General features: G+C 48.8%; 1 protein-coding gene across 6 annotated transcripts in view; it reads left to right on the top strand.

Moving 5' to 3' along the window:
- JDP2 (Jun dimerization protein 2) overlaps positions 1-20,062 on the top strand; it is a 43,652-nt gene that overhangs the window by 15,485 nt on the left and 8,105 nt on the right. For all 6 annotated transcript variants that reach the window (XM_063793736.1, XM_016926440.3, XM_024348808.2 and 3 more), the window contains exon 3: positions 19,144-19,248. In XM_063793736.1, the coding sequence (XP_063649806.1) occupies positions 19,144-19,248 (105 nt within the window). The remainder of the gene's footprint in view (positions 1-19,143; positions 19,249-20,062) is intronic.

Genomic DNA, 20,062 nt, shown 5'->3' on the forward strand with positions numbered 1-20,062 from the left:
CACCCTTATACACAACAAGAGGTTGGAGCTGAGGGGCAGGGGCAGATGCCTGCTGTATTTGTATACAGCCTTGAGTTCACCGCATTCCCCACTACTCACTGATGTCTTACCCCCAGCCCGCTTCATACCATCTGTGTTGCCAGCCTGATTTTGAGTCTGTGTCCCATGTTTATGTCCCACAGACCTTGCTTGTTTGTTTGAACATTATGAGCTGTGTCAACTTGGCAAGTCACTTAAACTTTATTCCTTGATCGCTCTACCTCCCAATTCTTATCTCCAGCCATTGTTCATTAGGTTTTGCTATTTCCAAATTTCGTTGACTTCAGGCAGAAAAAAACAAAATACAACAAAAATCAAACCAATCATTCCCAAACGTGGCTGGTCATCAAAACACCTTGGGAAACTTCTTAAAAAGTATAAATTTCTAGACCTCACCCAAGGTCCATGGAATCAGAATATCTGAGGGTAGAGTCCTGGGAAGCTGTATAGCTAGTAGGCTCAGAGATGACTCAGCTACTTTTGGGAATGTGACTCTATGCGGTTTCTTCCTCTCCTCAGGCTCTTCTGATCCTTGTCAGGGAGCTTTCTGAGGGTGTCACCCTGAGGAATCGGTGCATACGTATCATTGTGGACTGCCCTTTCCAACGTAGGGCAGTTTCCTGTGAGTATTCCACATGGGGACCGGATCCGTGTCCTCATCATTTTCAGAGCTGGAGAGGAGACTTAACTGTCTGTGGATTTCACATTGGCGATTTCCCATCTTCTCCAGGGTCCCTGGAGAACATTGAGAGGGTTTTCCCGTTTTGGATGAAGTGTGAATAGGAATCCATGGACCAGAGAGCGGCCTTGGAAGCCATGTTCACTCAGCCCCAGGTGGTCTTCCCAGACTTTGTTCATAACAGAGACCAAGACGTGCATCCATGTTTAGCCTGAGCAGAAAAAGTTGCCCCAAACCAGCTGATGTGCTGGGTAAATGTTGGCCTAAGCATGCTTGTGTTTTTAGTGATTTGAAACGTAAAGGCAGCCCACTGACATTTTTTAGCAAGCTTTGCATAATTGGTTTTTAATTGTGGCTCTTTGGAATAGCATTGGCCTTCTTCCCCCTGACTCAGATGCTTTTTTTGTCTCATACTTGTTTGGCAGAGAGGTCCAATCTGTCCTCTCTTGGAACAGAATCTCCCAACTCATCTTTGAAATCTGTAATTTCCACTTTAGTTCCGTTACTTTGTTAGCACATTTTTGAAAGCTGTTAGCTTAAAAAAAAAATTAAATTTGAGGGAGAATGAGTGATAGTTAAAGGCAGCTATGAGTGTGTTTAACATTGGCCCCTGTGGTGTTGAGTCTTATTTGATACCATATCCAGAGCATTCACAAGGGTTCTGAAGCTTTTATTTAAAATCAGAAGTCGGTCACACCCACTGTTATCCTAGCACAGGGTCCCTTGGAGAGGTGGTGGTGAGGACGTGGCTGGATCTCTATGTCCTTAGCAGAAATCAGACACCTCTGAAAAGCTCAGGAAGTCTTACAGCTTCTTAGGTTTTCTATTAATATCTTAAAGTGAGGATAATAATAATACCTACCTCTTAGTGTTGTTATGAATTTTTTTTTTTTGAGACAGATTCTCACTCTGTTGCCCAGGCTGGAGTGCAATGGCATGATCTTGGCTCACTGCAGTCTTGACCTCTTGAGCTCAAGAAATCCTCCCACCTCAGCCTCCTGAGTAGCTGGGACTACAGGCACATGTCACCATGCCTGGCTAATTTTTGTATTTTTTGTAGAGATGGGGGTTTCGCCATGTTGCCCAGGCTGTTTTTGGACTCCTGGGCTCAAGCGATCCTCCCATCTTGGCCTCCCAAAGTGCTGGGATTACAGGCGTGAGCCACCAAGCCCTGCTGCTGCTATGACAATGAAATGAACTAATGCTGCTAAAGGTTTCACATGATGCCTGGCACTTAGTAAGACACAGATATAAGGTAGGCTTGTGACTCACTTTTCACATGTGTTGATGGTGCAAAGTAGTTTTTATAATTGAATCAAAAACCTGTTTCTTGGGCTTGTATTGACCTGAGGGTATTTTGCCCTCGGAGATGGTGGGTGGTCTGAGGTGTTGCAGGAGCAGGGCACATCCAGGCTTCCTAACCAGAGGGGCTACTTCTGGGGCCTGGGAAGAGCTCTGGGCTTGGGTGCAAGTTCTGGGTTCAAAGTCTGGCTCTCTCGCTCATTCCCAGCACAACCTTGGGAAAGTTAGCTCGTTTCCTCATCTGTAACAGGAGGAAATCCAAACTGCCCTTTCCAAAGTAGTGCAGTTTCCTGCACATACTGCACATGGCGACTGGATTCACATCCTCATCACAGAGCTTCGCGAAGATTAAGTGAGGTGCTGTGTGAAAGATGACCTTGACTGCAGTGCAGTATGTCCGTAAATTACCTTTGTTAGAGACTGATTCCATGTGTAGTGAACTACCTATTCTGACAGCACTAACCTTTCTGAAGTGTTAGCCTATGAGCTGGGTTTCAGGGAAGCAAGCCGACTTTCCAGTTTCTGGTTGTTTATGCAGTTTAGACGCAGCTGGAGTTTTAGTTATCATAACAAACTATAAATGAGAAGGCTTTTCAAGCCTCTCTTTTCCCCTAAGCTGCCTTCTGTGACTCCTTATCTTGTTTCCTGTGGTGTTAATGTCATCGTTGCATTCCCATCAACCAACAATTTTTTAGCAGCCTTAAGAAGGGCTGTCAAGTCTTCTGTCAATCCTACCATCTTACTTTGATGTTTCCAGGTCCACTGGCAACATGGACTCAGAGTTGGGAAACTGAGTCCTCTCCTGGGTGAGGCTCATCTGGCTGAACAACTCTGAAGCCATTTAAGTCTTTTTTCCTTCTACTGTGCCCAAAAGGCGCAAGGCAACCTGGCCTGAGGTTGGAGCATGGAGATCTAGAGGAACTCATGGATGGATTCAGGCAGGATGTGAAAGTGCTGGGAGTGAGGGCCTGGGCCTCCTCTGGGTTTAGCCACCCTTCCAGGTTGTGTACAACCTGCCATATGCTGGGGCTCATTGACTGTGCTCTGCTCTGTGGCTACAGGGTCCCCTTTTACTGAGCATAGTGCATGTGTATGCTCTGACAAACTCCTCCGTGGTTTGCCTCTGTAGTCCTCCCTACACCCTACCAACTCCCCAATCCCCGCGAATAAAAACCCTTGCCTTTTTGGAGGCAATGTAGCAAAGCAGGACTGCTGCATTGGAATAGTTTGGCTCTGGAGAGTTCACTAGATGTTTGAAATTCAGTTTCGTCCCTTGTAAAAATAGGGGAAATAGACCCCTACCTAGTACCTAGTACCATATACATATATTATCTCAAAATGGATCGAAGGCCTAAATGTAAGAGTGAAAACCAGAAACCTCTTAGAAGAAAACAGCTGTAAATCTTTGTGACCTTGGATTAGGTAGTGGTTTCTTAGATTTTACGCCAAAAATAAAAGCAACAAAATAAAAAAAATAAATTGGACATCTTCAAAATTAAAAACTTTGGTACTTCAAAGGACACAAAGTAAAAAGAAAATCCACAGAATGAGAGAAAATGTTTGCAAATCGTAGATCCAATAAGGGACTTGTATCTAGAATATATAAAGAATGATTACAGCTCAATAATAAGACAAATAACCCAGTAGAAAAATGGGCAAAAGATCTTAATATTAATTTCTCCAAAGAAAATATATAAATGGCAACTAAGCACATGAAAAAATGCTCAACATCATAGCCATCAAGGAAATACAAGTCAAAACCACAATGAGATACTACTTTGCACCCACTAGGATGACTATAGTGAAAAAAGAGAGATAATAACAAGTATTGGTGAGCATGTGGAGAAGCTGTCGTCATGAATTGATCGTGGGAATGTAAAATGATGCAGCCACTTTGGAAAACAGTCTGGCAGTTCCTCAAATGGCTAAACAGAGTTCCCATGCGATCCAGCCATTTCACTCCTACATATATTTCCTTTCCCAACAGAAAGGAAAACATGTCCACACAAAAACATACATGAGAGTTTACAGTGGCATTATTCATAGTAGCTCCAAAGTGGAAGCAGCTCAAATGTCCATCAATTGGTGCATGAATAAATAAAACATGGTCTATCCATACAATGGATTATTATTTAGCCATAAAAAGGAATGAAGAACTGATACATGCTGTAATATGGATGAACCTTGGAAACATTATGCTGGGTAAAAGAAGCCAGCCACAAGAGACCACAGAGTGTGTGGGTCCATTTAGATGAAATGTCCAGAATAGGCAAATTCATAGAGACAGGAAGTAGAGCCAGTACTGTGGTTACCTAGGGGTGGGGAGATGGGAGGAGTGGGGAGTGATGGCCAAGGGATATGAGGTTTCTTTTGGGGGTGATGAAAGTGTTCTAAAATTGTAGTGATAGTTGCACAACTCTGGATATAATACAAGTTGGTGAATTGTATACTTTAATGGACAAATTGTATGGTATGTGTGAGTTTGATCTCAATAAAGTGCTTTTAAAAATGGAGAATAATAATATCTGCCTTACAGGGTTGTGGGGAGGCTGAAAAGGAATAATGTATACAAATCCCCCAGTGTGTAACAATGTTCCAGAATTAGTAGCTAGGGTTATTAAAACCCCCTTTTAGACCAGCGGCAGTGAAGAAGCCTTTTTTCCTTTTTATTGCTAGTATCTATCCAGGAGCAAGGAGAACAATCTGATAGGATTTAATATAGAACTAGGGAGGATATATGGTATAGAATAGCAGGTTCTAACTCTGACTACTGATTAGAATTCCCCGGAAAGTCTTTCAAAAATATTGATCCTGATTCAGCTGGTCTGAGTGGGGCTGGCAGGTGTTCTAACCTGTAGCCATTAGCTGAAAACCTGGTAATCCAGTTAAGAAACCAGCCCAGTTCTTTGAAGGAGTGAGGACATCTGTGTTCAGGTCAGAAGTCATACAGAAGCAATGCACTTTATAGTTTGCAAACTTCTTTTGTAGACGTCATCTCTGATCTGTTCCAACAACCCTATGAGGTGGTGTTAGTAGTATGAGTTGTTAGAGAGCTGACGCTCAGAAGATGAAGTCACTTGCCAGGGTCTCATTTTTTAAAGCATAATTTTATCTATTATTAAAAACAGGCAAGATCCACACACATGCTCATACCTATTAGTTATCAGACCTAACACCTTGGAGAGCACTGCCAAGGTGACAGCTGGTGCCAGGTTAATCTATTTTACATAGACTTCAGCACAAAGCTCTTCCTGCTACTTCGCATTAACTGATGAGCATCCTGAGAGTGGAAAGCAAGCTGATGAGGCACTATCTATTATCTATCTATGTTTTTTATTTTTTTTTGAGTTGGAGTCTCACTATTGCCCAGGCTGGAGTGCAGTGGCTTGATCTCGGCTCACTGCAACCTCTGCCTCTGGGGTTCAAGTGATTCTCCTGGCTCAGCCTCCTGAATAGCTGGGATTACAGGTGTGTACCACCATGCCTGGCTAATTTTTGTATTTTTAGTAGAGATGGGGTTTTGCCATGTTGCCCAGGCTGGTCTCGAACTCCTGAGCTCAAAGTGATCCACCTGCCTTGGCCTCCCAAAGTGCTGGGATTACAGGCGTGAGCCACGGTGCCCGGCTAGCTAGTTAGCTAGCTATCACCTACCTACCATTTGTAACTAACTACTAAACTGAATGCGCAAGAAAAACAAAAGACAGGAATAATTTGGATACGAGATTATCAGAAACCTGCAACTATCTCAGACAACCTCTGAGTTAAAGGTTTTGCACCAGCCAAAACACATCTTTTTGTTCTCATTGAATGACTATAATAAGGATATGATGCAATTGTAAGCCCTTAAGTAAAATATATACCGCCTTAACCTGTTGAGTATTTTGTGGTATCATTTGAACAAGATGTTTCTGTTGCTGAAACCAATAGATGCTACTTAAAGTGGGGTCAGCATCTGGGAGCTTGTTAGAAGTGCAGATTCTTGGGTCTTACCCTAAACATACTGAAGCACACTCTCTGAAGGGTGGGGCCCAGAAATCCATGATGCAATAAGCCCCCCAGGGGATTCTGATGCTCTCTGCACATGTAGAGCATGTCTCCATGGTCACCCCTTCCAGCTCTGACTGGCCATGATTCTATCTGAGAATGGTTAAAGGATCTAAAACCACATTTTTCTCAACACCTATCTCAAGCTTCCTAGATGGATCCACCTGCCATTGGATACTCATTAATGCTTATGGTTCCCCGAATCTGTGTAAGGCAGGGGTTGCTTTCTGAATCAGCAAACACCTTAGCGTTTGCAAACCAGTTATTTCCATGTCTTGAGATGCTCAACATTGCCACGTCCACGCCCTAAGGGACTTCCCAATTAATTACGCTGCCGAGCTTGTCAATAGGCTGGTTCCTTCATTGTTTTAGAAGGAAGAATCAGAGAAGCTGTTCTCATGCCAAAGGAACCCTCATTTGCTGCCACTGACCCAGAGTTCTCAGCAGTTCTGGTCTGATAACTGAGGATCCACTCCGTAGCCCTGGCAATGGGGAGCTCTGTGTCCCACTCTATCTGCCTCAGTGTGGCAAAGCCCTTCCATACCTTCTCTCTGCACCTAAATTGCATCCATCTCCTTAAATAAATCACTCTTGGTAAAACCCCTCTTCCATCCTCCGGGCCAGATATCCCTGGCTGTGAACGGTTTGGCCCTTTCACCTCAGTAGGGTTTATATTAGCTGGTGTTCAGTATTCTTGATGGGGAGGTTGCCTTTGCTGGGAGATTTGTCTGTTATCTGTGCCTTGTGCTTGAAAGAAATTGGATGAAATGCATGTTTTAGCCACACACCCTGCATACAGATTAAATGGAACTGCCTTGGTAGAGAATAATTAAGCCAAGGACCTTGTTTTTCACCTTCATGATGAAAGACAAATGACTTCCAAAGGCTTTAATAAGATGGAACTTGAAATGTTCTCCTACTTTGGCCAGCTTGGGACTTTCAGAACAGCCTTGTTCATAAATATTCTGTGCAACGACTGCATTTTCATTTAATTGTAGATAGAGTCATTTTGCAGGAGCTCTTGTCTCCATTTTTGACCCAGTGTAATCAAGGCATATTACACCATTTGTTGTTGTTAAAGAGTCAGTTTCAGCTGTATTATTAACTCTTTGAGAAGAAGACAGATTTTTTCCCTGCCAGATGCATTCTGCTTCTCACCAGTCTTTTGGGGGTGATGAGGGTCTTGTGGGGGCCACCATTTCTCTCCTTTTCTCATCTTTTGAAGTGACTGTCAATTGGACAAGAAAACAGATTGATTGCCTAGTGGGAAACTAGACCCCACTAAATCATAAATATGAAATGGGCCTGAAATAGACATATTTCAGCAAAAGACATCCTTCCCCAAATAGCTCTTCTCCAGCAAAAGGATTTCCTAGCAATCATCATCTCTTTTTCTCTTCAGTGTTAGGTTTTCTGTCTGTGCCAAGGTGATTTTTCCTGTGTCTCCTGGATTCTTTCTCACTTTTGTAATAACAGTGTTTGCTCTTTCCTTAGCAAAACCGGCTGTAAATGGGTGTCACCCTGCCTAGCTGGCTTTCTCAGGCTTTGTTCCAAACACAATGCTGTCTTTTCTTAGCTGTGGAAATGGGGCTGTTCTCCACTGGTTTTTGAGAGAATGGCCTTTTCCTATTCTGTTCATATAAACCAGCCTCACACCTCGGCGGCCTATTGTTTTTGGGGTTCTCTTAATGCAAAAGAAGGTTTTTACTATGGACAAGGGGAGTTGGGAGGGCCCTGGTCAGAGACATGCTGCATCTTGCTGAGATACGAGGAGACTGAGGAGTCAGTTTGGAAGGATCCACCTGTGGGCTCTGATACCCCACAAAGATTGTAGGGTGTCAGGCTTTCAGTTCATACAGAAGGTGTCCCCTGCCTCTTCCCAGAAAGCAGTAGCCTTCCAGTTGGTCCTGTCACTGTCCGACCCAGGACCGGGGCACACTCATTCCCCTTCTCTGACCTTGAGTTCCTGGCCTGAGGATGCAGCCAGGATCTAGGGTCTCTGGGTCTTCTCAGTTGCAGAATCTAAGGCTGGAGCTTAGTTTGCAGCCCTGCTTCCCACACTGTTTCCTGCAGATGCTGTGCACACAGGGCAATGGCTTATCCACCCGTGCCCCCAGCCATGGGAGCCGAGTGACTCATCTTGGCAGGTGGAGCCATTGCCTCTGCCAGCTCTTGTTCAGAGCCTTCACCTGGTGGTTGGCTGAGCTGATTTGAGTGAGCACAGCGTCCAGTGTGTGGGTTTGTTCACAGGTGAATGTGCTTGATTACATCCTGCTGTTGGGGGCAGCTGAAGTGAAGTGGAAAGAACCTTGGACTTGGAGTCAGGAGTGTCTGGGTTCTTGCCCAGGTCACCAGCTCTGTGGATCAGGCCTCCCTTCCTCCCTAACCACGCAAGGTGCTGAGCACACAAAAAGTCAACAAGATGCAGACTTTGCCCCCGTGGAACTCCCAGTTTAATGGAGGAGTCAGAAACTGTAAATAGAATATAATACAGTAGGGGCCAGGATACGCTCAGAGCACAGGGACACCTCCTCAGCCTACAGGGCATGAAAATCAGGGAGGGCTTCCAGTGGGAGGTGATGCTGCAGCTGCATGTACAGGAGACATGAGAAGTAAGCTAAGGGGACAGCAGGGCAAAGGCATGAAGGCCAGGGAAGTGTATGGTATATAGCACCTCAGTGTTTCAGGAGCATAGAGCGGAACCCTGGGATCAACAGGTGGTAAGACCACAGCAGGTGGGGCCAAGTCCCAGCAACCTCATTTGACATAGGAGCTTGGGCCTCATCCAGAGGGTAAGGTGGACAGTAACTGGGCCAGATTTGCATTTTAGAAAGATCCTTCCGATGGCTGGGGTGGAGGATGGTTGTGCAGGGTCTGGAGGCCTCCTGGGGGGCTGGGGCAGTGGTCAAGGAGAGACAGCGGGCCTGGAGAGTGACAGTGGGGGTGGATGGGGGGAGCAAATCTGATGAAGATTTAAAATCTAGAATTGGATGGCTGGCGTGATCAAAATTGGAGACAACAAGAGGGACGGGGGTGTGGGGAGGCAGGTAGTGAGCCCTCAGGGACATCCACACTGAGCGTCTGGCCCAGGTGGCACTTGGATATTTGGGTCTGCAAATCCAGATTTGGTTGGCATTAGTGTATGGGTGGTGGCTGAAACCACGTGAGTAGATGAAAACGGAGATCCACAGGCCATGCGTATCGAGTGAGGAGAGTAGCAGGCCAAGCATGGGACCTGGAAAACAGCCCGGAAGGGATGGGAAATAGCAGGAGACTGGAAAGGCAAGGTCAGAGGATGGGCAGGTGCAGGGGAGTGGGTCCAGGGCATGGAAAATTCAGGAAAGAGGGATGATGCACAGTCAGGCAGAGCCTCCCAGGAGGATGGACCAAGCAGTGTCCTCTGGGCTGGTCTGTGAAGACCCAATCCCTGTCTTGAAGAGCAAGCCATTTCCTTCGCTGGGACTCAGTTTCCTCATCTGTAAAATCTAGGGATTAGCCTTGGTGCTTCCAAGAGCCCCTGGCACTAAGCGTCTGTAAAAGCAGAAACTTCTTTTTTCTTTTTTTCGAGACAGAGTCTTGCTCTGTTGCCCAGGCTGGAGTGCAGTGGCACAATCATGGCTTACTGCAGTCTCAACATCCTGGGCTCAAGCAATCCTCCAGCCTCAGCCTCCTGAGTGGCTGGGACTACTGGTGTACACCACTGTGCCCAGCTAAGAAACTTCTTATAAGAAATTAGGGGGCACCCTTCCTACATCCCACCCCTTCTCCCCTCAATCAGGCCCACGCTGCCCTTGAAGGCTGGATGAATGAAAACCCAGAGAAGTCAGAGCTGGAAAGGACTTTGCGGAGATTTTAGTCCAGCCCACCGTGTGGAAGGTAGCCTGATGGAATGGAGTCAATCCCTGTCTTTTCCCAGCTTGGCAGCCTCGGGCAGACACTCCACCTCGCTGAGCCTCAGTTTTCTCACTTGTAAAATAAGGCCCCTGAGACCCACCTTGCAGATGTGTTTGAAGGTCAGTGAGAAATGGGAGCTACTTGTGCTTATTAAAGATGAGCCCCAGGACCTGAGAGGTGACCTGATTGACTCGAGGTCACAGAGTAGGGCACTGTGGTGACCAGAGCCCAGGCTTCTGAGGACAAGCCCACTAGGGTCAGCTGACTGCCAGAGGTCATAAATCAGCAGCCGTGGGCCAGTGCAGCCCACAGATGTGTTTTGTTTGGCTCATGGGTGTTCCTTTCAAAATGGAATTTGTTGCTGACATTCAAAATTGGGAGATTTTACTTTAAAAATTTATATTTTCTTGAAAACTTGGAAGAATTAGCAGCACTGAGCCTGCATCCCACTGGGGCTAGTGTCCCCTCCCATGGCAGGAGGGGTGGCCACCTCCCCATCCAGCCCTCGTCCCTCACTAATGGTGAGTTACTTGCTTGACCCCTGAGGTGATGTGAGTCTGCAACCCCAGCCTTAGACTGACCATTTGTCTTGAATTTTCTCCTAAAGCCCTGCCCGCTGTTCACTGAAACAGCTCAATATTTCACAGCTGAGGCCCAGACCTTGGCCACTGAGTAAGAAGGCCTGGCAAGAGACGATGGGAGAGACAGGAGGGCAGAGAGTTTCCAACAGCTCAGCCCCATGGGGGATGCTGGGAGGGCCTGGCCCCTGCAGGCTGCCGGGGGTCAGCAAGGGAGTTGGCTGAGGGCCCCTGGGGTTTCCTCATTCCTCCCTCCTGGAGTGGGAGGAGGCTCTGGGCCTAGCCGGCTGGGCAGGCTGAGATCTTGTCCCTGAATTGCCCTACTTTGTTGATGGGGGGTGGGGGAGTGGGGAGGGACTGCAGCCCCTGGCTTAGTGCAGCCCTGTTTATGTAGGGGAATGTCTGGTATGTTTGGTATTTGGGTGTTTACTTCCCAGGGTGCTCATGGGTCCCTGGTGTTGAAATGTGGCTCCTCCATGCAGGGGGGGCCCTGGTGGGCCTGGCTGGCTGTGCGAGGCCTGAGGCTAGATTTGGAGGCTGCGGGGCTGTTACTCCAGGCCTGCTCACTGACAACTCAGCACGCCCTGAACTCCCCAGCCTGCTCCTCCCTCTCCGCAGTACTCCTTTCTGTGCCGCATTCTGCCCGGAGGCAGGCCAGTGTGCCGCTGCTGCAATAGCACCGCCTCCGCCTTGCCTGCGAAGGAAGGCAGGGACGCTGGCATCACGAAACTCTTCCTGTGCTCCCGGCTCTGGGCTGGAACTCAGTCCTCATTACTACCATGTGCGGCGGGGCTCAGTACCTTCCTGTACAAGTGAGGAATGGAGGCTCAGAGAGGCCAAGTAACTTGCCCAGGAGCACACAGCTGGTCTACAGCAGAGCTTCTGGAAGAACTCAGGTCTTAAAGACCACCCCCCAACCCCACCAACCAAAGCTCACACTGTCAACTCTGATGCCACAAGTCTCAGATTAGCCTGGTTCTGTCTGCCCAGGCAACAATTCTTAGTATGAGACGGAACCCTCAGACTTGGGCTACTCTGGTTAGTGCTAGGGTTTTTTGGTTTTTCTTTTTTGTCTATTTTCGCTTATCACTTCCTTTATTTCTGTGTCCATGTGAGAGTTTCTGTATTTTCAGCGCCTTGGGTTGAGAATGTAATTTCTCTTTCTCATTCTGTCTCTCTGTGGGTCCTGCAAGCTATGTTTTTGAAAACGCTTATGAAAAGTCAGAATTCAAAATCACATCTGGGCTGCTGTTTGTCAAGGTGGAAATGCCGCGCCACCTGCAGACGAGGCCTGAGAAACACGGAAATGGGTGAGGGTTAGGCCCGAGAGGAGCTGGTGACGTCCCCTCCTTTAAGCCCCCTCCTTTAAACCATGGAGCTTGAATGTTACACCTTCATGTAAATTGTGCAATAACATTTTTTAAAACATGCTAAAAACTTCTAACTCTAAAGGCAGTGATCATGCTCAGACCACCCACCCCTTGAAGAGCAGGACGTGCTCAGGCCCTGCGGCCCAAAGACCTGGATACGAGTCCTGTGCTGTCACTGAGCATCTACGCAGCCTTGATATTCTTAGTTTCCTCATCTGCAAAAGTGGGGAAGCTGATAGAGCTGTGCTGGGTGACTTACTGAGATGGCAAATTAAATGTAGTTAATTTAGTTAATAAACACCCATTCTGTGCCATGCTCAGCTCTGGTGGCTGAGTGACAGTGGTGAAGGTGATGATAGACTGAGATATTTATATAGATTAACTATGAATAGATTAAGGTTCTCATGGGAAACTGACAACGGGCAGGCAAACATGCATGTGAAAAAGATAAGTGCTGTTAGTGAATGTACCTTGAAGGAAATACACAGGGAGATGGTAAAAGGACAGGGCTTTTAGTTTGGGGTGGTCAGTAAAGACGTCAAGAAGGAGCAGCAAGTACAAACCCAGGGGACAGGGAAGAACTTGTCGTTTTGAGGGAGAGGAAGAAGGCCCATTGTTGGAGTTGAGGGGTAGAGAAGGGCGATGTACTGGAAGGTCAGAGAGGCAGGAGGAGCCAGGTTTTCTCGGTTCTGTGGGTCACATGTGATGGAAGCTGTTGGAGGGTTGCAAGCAGAGGAGCTGACTTGTGTTTTAGCCAAGGGAGAGCCCTTTGGAGCCACTGCAGCCGTCCAGTGCAGAGGCGACGAGGGCTTGGACCAGGCTGGAGGCAGCAGGGATGCAGAATGTGGTGGACACCTTAGAGATGTATTTTGCAGGTGGAATCATTACACCTGCTAAATGGACTGTGTGAGTCCTTAATCGGCTCCAGGGCAAACTTCTCTGGGCACACAAATCTGCGTGCGCATGTACTGCATGCAGATCCTGATTCAGTAGGTCTGGGTGGCCTTCAAGACTGCATTTCTAACAAGAGCTTGGGTGAGGCTGATTGTGCTGTTGGCCAACCACACTCCACAGTGCCTGACTCCTGGCAAACGTCCAGGAAGTGCTCGCTGTGGGGATGACCGCGAGCCCTGTAGGAATCTCTCAACTGTTGCTGTCATTGACTCCTGCCTGCAGGCCGTGACTGGGGCCAGGACTGGGGGTGGACTTATGTAAATCACAGAGATAGATTCATACACGGGATAGTCTTGTTTGCCCATCAGATCCATTCCCGTTTTACCCTGCTCTGTGCCCCAGGTGGCTCATCTCAATGGACCACATTACCCAGGAGTCCTTCCACTCTGGCTGCTGGTTGAACTTGGCCATTAGGAGGTACCAGCCTTAGAAAAGAATTTGGGATATTCATTCCCCTGATCCCTCCCTGCTGGGCACCCGTTGGGCAGTGGTGTGTTCCTCTACCAAACAGCACAGCTCCTGTCTGGTGACCCTCTGCCATGGCTAAGTGACAGCTCTCCCTGGGTTCCAATCATCACTCCTGACCCTAGCCTCAGGCCGGAGGTGTTCGTGACTCCCCTGCTGCTGGTCCCGGCTTCCCTAAGCTCTGTCCACCCCCTGTAAGTAGTTCCCTCATTAATTTCCTTTAAATAAACCCCTGCTTCCTGCTGGGATCCCCTAGTCCAGGGGCTTTGGTACCAACCGAGGTGACCCACCTCTGCCTTTTATTGGCTGCTGCTTAAGGGCCCTTCCGCATCCAGGCTCTGCTGCTTTCTCAGCGGTTTTAGGAACGTTGCTAAGGGTGGGATTTCACCCCTGGTCACTGGGGACCATCTCCAGCTCCTCCATTAGCCCCTGGCATCACCTGACCTCCAAGGGTAGAAGCTTGGTGTCCCAGGCATCTTTCAGTGGCATGTGGCAGAAACCTTCTCAAACTCCCTTCAAGCCAAGGGAGGAATTTTGACAGATTCATAGTCCCAATGACAAGGAGCATAGTCAGTCCTCACCAGGGTGGCATCAAGAGGACCAAGACAGCGTCTTTCTCTGTGTGTCTTCTGTTGATTGTTCCTCTGTCTGTGCCGTTGGCTTCTGTCCACATCTCTGCATGTTTCTCTCCCTGTGGCGCTGCCTCTGTGTCTCTCTCTCCCCTTCTTCATCTCCGTGTTCTGTGTGTTTCTCTGTCCCACTGTCTCTGTCTGTCTGCCTGTTTGTCGGGAGTGCTCTGTCTCAGGGCCTGGTGAGGTGAGCAAGCCTGGGTGAGGTGCCCGGGGGCATGGCATGTAGGGAGGTGCTTCCTCTTTGGTGCTGACCCTGCACTTGCTTAAATGTGTGCCTTGGGCACCCCACCTGCTTTCCCCTGCTCCAGGCCTGGCTTTTCTCTCCATCCCCCTTTCCCTCTCTTCGCCTGTTTCTTTGTCTCCCTGACCCCCTCTTGGAGCTGAGTGGTTGTTTCTCTCTTGGTACGTGGTCTCTGGTCTCTGCTCACCCTAAACTTCACAGCCCGATCTTCCTGCCTCCCTGTGCCTGGGGGTGAAGTTGGTTGCCCGGCCCTGCATGACCCCTCAGTCCAGCACTCAGGATCTCCCAGTCCAATTTAAAATTCCAGGAGAGTGAGTACAGCTCGGCTCAGCCATTCATGCCTTGTCCAGTCAGCTGTGGCAGGGGCTTGAGAACAGGCTCTCTGAGGAGGGGTCTGGGTGAGGCGGGGCTGCTCTGCACGAGGGCCCTCTTGGTCCTGAGTCCCCAGGTCTCTCTATCCAATGTGAAGTGTGGCACAGCAGCACCCCTCACTGCCAGGACCCGGATGGCCTTGCCCTTGGGCCTTCCTGGGAAACTGCAGGAAAACAGAGCCAACACTAAGTTTGAGAACAGGGAAAAGCATGCTCCCCTCCCACCCTCAGCCCGCATCTCATGGTTCTTTAAATGTATTGAGCGTCAAGCTGCCTCCTCTTCAAACATCCTGGTTCTTCCAGCTGTATCTGCGGAAACAAATCATTATCACCCAGTTTGGGGTTCTGGTTTCAGATGTCAGAGCCATGTGTGGTACAAATACTCTCTGCCATCTTTCTCCCACACATGGGCAAATGCTTTAGAGAATTCAAGAAGCACCAGGAAGGAGGAGGCAGCAGCCCTGACTCTGGGGATGAAGGAGCCCCAAGAAGGGCTGGGGAGAGTCTCCAAGTGGTCCCTGTCTAGGGGTACAGATGGCACAGGCCATGTTAGCTGTGGGGCATGAAGGCAGAGGGGATCTGCCAAATGCCTGTCTTGTTTCTGGTCGGGCCTTAACAGCTGTTTTCTACACCTCTGGGCAGCTCTTAAATAGCAGCGCGAGGATTTAGGGGTGATGCAGCACAGTTTCAATGGGGAAGGTGTGAGGATGGGGCTTTGGGATCACATCTTGCCTCATTGGGAGATACCAGCCAAGGTTGGGGGCATGGGTGCAGGAAAGGCCTGGGGCTGGGCTTGGAAGCTGGTGGTGGCTGTGGAACTGGGGGCTCTAGGCCTCAGCACACACCGTAAGTTTTTTCCTGGCCTGCTTAGGGCTCATGCAGACTTGCCATAGCTCTCAGGGGCCTGTGCCCCCAAATCTAAACTCTGCCTTCAGCCAGTGTGCTTCTAGGGAAGGCAGGCTCCCAGCTTTGCTGGCCTACTACAAACAGAGAGAAGAGGCCACCCCGGCAGAGAAAGCTCCCGTGAGCGCTGGGGAAAAGGCCATGCAGATGCAAACACGGGTGATAAGTCACTTTGTAATGAAAGAATCTAAGCCTGTAGCATCTCTCTCTGGAATCCTGAATTCCATTCATTCATCTGAGTGACATTTGTTGAGCCCCTCCTGAGTGCCACACTCTGTACCAGGTGCTGGGAAAGCTCAGGTCCGGTTCTTCAGGCTAGCAGGGAAAACAGGCACCCACACAAACCGATGCTTGTGGTAGGATGCGATGGAGACTCCTACAGTGCTGTAGCAGCACCAAAAAAGCAGCGGATTCTTTTTCTTTTTTAACTTTTAAGTTCAGGGGTACATATGCAGATTTGTTATATAGGTAAATTCATGTCACGAGGGTTTGTTGTACAGATTATTTCATCACCCAGGTTCTAAGCCTAGTAGCCAATAATTATTTTTTCTGATCCTCTCCCTCCTCCTACCCTCCACCCTCAAGTAGGCCCCAGTGTGTGTTGTTCCTCTCTGTGTGTCTGTGTGTTCTCATCATTTAGCTCCCACTTATTAGTGAGAACATGCAGTATTTGGTTTTCTGTTGCTGTAGTAGTTTGCTAAGGATAATAACCTGAGCTCCATCTATGTTCCCGCAAAGGACATGATCCTGTTCCTTTTTATGGCTGCATAATATTCTATTGTGTAATATGTACCACATTTTCTTTATCCAGTCTATCATTGAGCATTCAGGTTGATTCCATGTCTTTGCTATTGTGAACAGTGCTGCAATGAAAATACACATGCACATGTCTTTATGGTAGAACGATTTATATTCCTTTGGGTATATACTCAGGAATGGGATTGCTGGATTGAATAGTATTTCTGTTTTTAGCTAAAAGCAGCTGATTCTATCTGGGGAGTCAAAGGACCCTTCCTGGAGGAGGTGATGTTTACTCTCGAGGTTCAGTTAAGAGTTTACCAAGTGGGAAAGGAAGGATATCTCACTCAAGGCTGAGAGGGCCTGGCTGGCTTGGAGAAGGGTGAGACATTTGGACTAGAGGGTGATGCAGGAGGGGATGAACGTGGCTGGAGAGGGGAGGAGGAGCGGCCCCTGACCTGGGCCTCAGCCTGACCCAGTTGATCTCTTAAACTTTCTTCCAGCTCTGAATCTTTTTGCATTGCTGCTAAAGCAGCTTCTGTCTGCTTCTGACTTTCTGTGGAATAAGGCCCTGTGCAGGATGGGGGTAGGGATTGAAGCCTTGGAGGGCAGAGGTTGGTTGCTCAGGGGAGGACACAAGGCCTTGCAGTACCCAGGCTGCACACATCACCTTGGCAGTTTGTGGGCAAACCCTCCTGGCCGAAGGGAGATTGCACCGCCAGCCACTTCCTCCAGTTCCTTCCCTCTGCCTGTCGTCACGGTTACCTTGGCCTTGTTGGGGGTGAGGTTAAGGTTGGGCGGAATCAATTTCAGCCAGGTTTCTATTTTCCCAGATGCAGGTCAGCCAGAGGAGCTGTCACTTCTGGTTCAGTTTCAAAGAAGGCCAAGGGACTGGGAGGTGCTTGGGTGTGGCGGTGTTGACGAGGCGCCTCTGCAGCTGACTCCCAGGTGGGGTGGGAGTGGGGCAGGGAGAAGCTCAGAGGTGGTGAGGAGGCAGAAAGGGGGCTGCCCTGCCAAGGCCTGTGCCGATGGCCATGGTGCTGGTCTCGGGCCCAGGCGCTCTGTCCTGAGCCCCCAGAGCATGCTGGGAGTGTGCAGAGAGAGGCTGTTTATTTTCCTGGCCTATAGCCCTTTGGGCTGAGACCTTGTTCCAGGCCTTGGGCTGCCAGAGTCACCCCCCACACCCTCCTCCCTGGCTGGAGAAGTGAGAGAGTTGGCAAGCCCAGGACAATCCAACGGCTTCTCTAATGGCCTATGACTCTGGTCTGTCCCCAGCCCAGCTGGTCCTGGGTGTCCTTCAGATTTTCCTGGTAGATTACCTACCAGGTAGGTAGGCAGGAGGCAGCAAGAGGTGCCACATCAAAGTGCTCCTGATGGACTGGGGCTGTAAGGGCTGGTGGTCAGGAGCAGGGTGCTTGAAACCAGAGAAATCTGAGTTTGAATCCTAACTCTGCTATTTTGTAGTTGTATGGCCTTGGGCAAATTGAACTATTGAGCCTCACTCTCACCATCTGTAAAATGGTACAGTAATAGTAACTTCCTCATAAGACTTTGATGGTGAGGATTAAATGACATGTGTTTAAAGCATTTATCAAAGTAGGCAACAAATGGCACCTCTTGTTATTATTACTAATGGAGCAATAACAACAGCAACTTTGATTCGAAGTCTGTGCTAGTGGGCAGTGAGTCTCCTTCTCCCCATTCCAGGGGTCGTATTTCACGCATGGTGAGTTTATTAACATGTCCTGAGGGAGAAGCAAGCCCGGAAACTCAGGAGGCCCCTTGCTTGTTCCCCAGGGTCCTTCAGCTCTCCCACAGGTGGGCATCCTGGGGGAAAGGATTAAAGCCAGATGAGGAGGCTGGGGAGACTGTTAGTGACAAGAGGAAATGGATCCCAGCATTTGGAAAGGCAAGAAAGGAATATTGGGTATGGAGGAGCGGGGAAGATCTTAAATCCCAACAGAAGGTAAGAGGAGAGGACAAAGATAGTCAAGGAGGTGGGAAGGTGGCAGTGGAATGTGGAACCTGTGTCCATGCCCAAGACGTTTTTAAAGGAAGTGCCTGGGAACCACTGGCCTGGAAAATTGTGCCCAGAGGGCTTGGGCTGGGCAAAAGAAAAGGCCGTCACCACCCGTTGGGTGCCACCTCTGTGTGAGTAGATTTGCCAGGCTCCTGGCCTCCTGAACTCCTCATCTGGCTTTAATCCTTTTCTCTGCTTTTGCATATTCTTCCCCCAGAATGTCCACCTGTGGGAGAGCTGAGGGACCCTGGGGGCAGAAGCGAGGGGCTTCCTGAGTCTCTGGGCTTGCTTCTCCCTCAGGACATCTGAACCCGGATATCTGTCTTAGTCCATTTTGTGTTACTATCACAGAATACCACCAATTGAGTAATTTATAAAGAAAAGAAATTTATTTCTCACAGTTCTGGAGGTTGTGAAGTCCAATATCAAGGTACTGGTGTCTTGTGAGGGCCTTCTTGCTGCATCATCCTAGGGCAGAAGGTGGGAAAGCAAGAGAGTACAAGACAGCAAGAAAGGGCCAAATTTCCTTTTATAACAAATCCCCTTTTCTAATAACAACATTAATCCATTCATTAATATTGTTACTAACCACCTCTTAAAGGTGTCACCTCTCAACACTGTTGCATTGGGGATTAAGTTTCTAACACTTGAAGTTTGGGAGACACATTCAAACCAGAGCAGAATCCCTGCCCGTTTGGGCTACTGACTCCTCCCTGGGATGCTCTGAGAGGATCCTTGGACTGGCTGGGAGGTATTTCCAACTCTCCAGGCAGTGGGCTGGCAGAAGTGATCACTTGTTCACTGCCGAGATGTGGGTTAGAAAGGCGAAGTTGTCCCTCTGTCTATGTGTCAGGACAGAAACTGTACTCCAAGCCTGCCTCAATGTCTAATCAGTGGCTCTGTGCCCTCACAGCTAGATGAGGAAGAGGAGCGAAGGAAAAGGCGCCGGGAGAAGAACAAAGTCGCAGCAGCCCGATGCCGGAACAAGAAGAAGGAGCGCACGGAGTTTCTGCAGCGGGTGAGCTGACTGGGTGGGTGGGGAAGCCTGCCATTCCTTGGAGTGAGCTTGTGTACTCTGGACCAGGAGAGGCCATCAGATGTCTCTGTAGTCAATGAGCATCTGCTGGCAGCTGCCAAAGCAGCCTTGGCCCCTCTGCTCTTTCCTACCTCCTGTTTCCTCCCCAATCTCTGAACCAAGACAACCAAGGGCAGCCTTCAGCAGTTCCTGCCCACACAACCCCTGGAAGCCCAAGAAGGAAGGAGGAGCCAAATTCCCCTCCACTGAGGTTAGACCCTTGGTGCTGATTGACCCAAATGGCCCAGGACTGCCACTATCTATTTTGGTTCCCTGGTGGCTACCAAAGTCGTCTAGGGTGAGTGCCAATGAAGCTAGGTAGTAACATCCTGCATGTGGGCACTGGACACAGCCTCTGGCCTGGCTAACTTTGCACAGAGAAAAGCTCCTTCCCTTAGCTGCAGGTGTCTTATCCAGCCCTGCATGCCATCTGGCCAGCCCCTCAGCTCCACTGAAGGTGACCTCCAAGCTCTTTGCTGCTCCCTCTGGGAATAAGAGGTCAGCTGTGCATGTAGAGGTCAGCCAGGGGTTGCTTTTCCTCCTGGCCCTACCTGCCCTTTCATTTGGAATGTGCCAAGCAGGATGTTTGTTCTTTTTCTCCCAAGTCCTGCCTCTCAGAGCTTCCCTGCATCTCAGAAATGGTGGCTGGCAGTGAGGGAACATGACCAGAAAGCTAATCAGTCCAGGCCAGGAGTCTCTGGTCTTTCCACCCCTAATCATTGGTTCATTGTTGAATAATAATAACGATAATGTATAA

Source organism: Pan troglodytes, chromosome 15 (genome assembly GCF_028858775.2).
Source record: "Pan troglodytes isolate AG18354 chromosome 15, NHGRI_mPanTro3-v2.0_pri, whole genome shotgun sequence".
NCBI classification, from domain to species: domain Eukaryota; kingdom Metazoa; phylum Chordata; class Mammalia; order Primates; family Hominidae; genus Pan; species Pan troglodytes.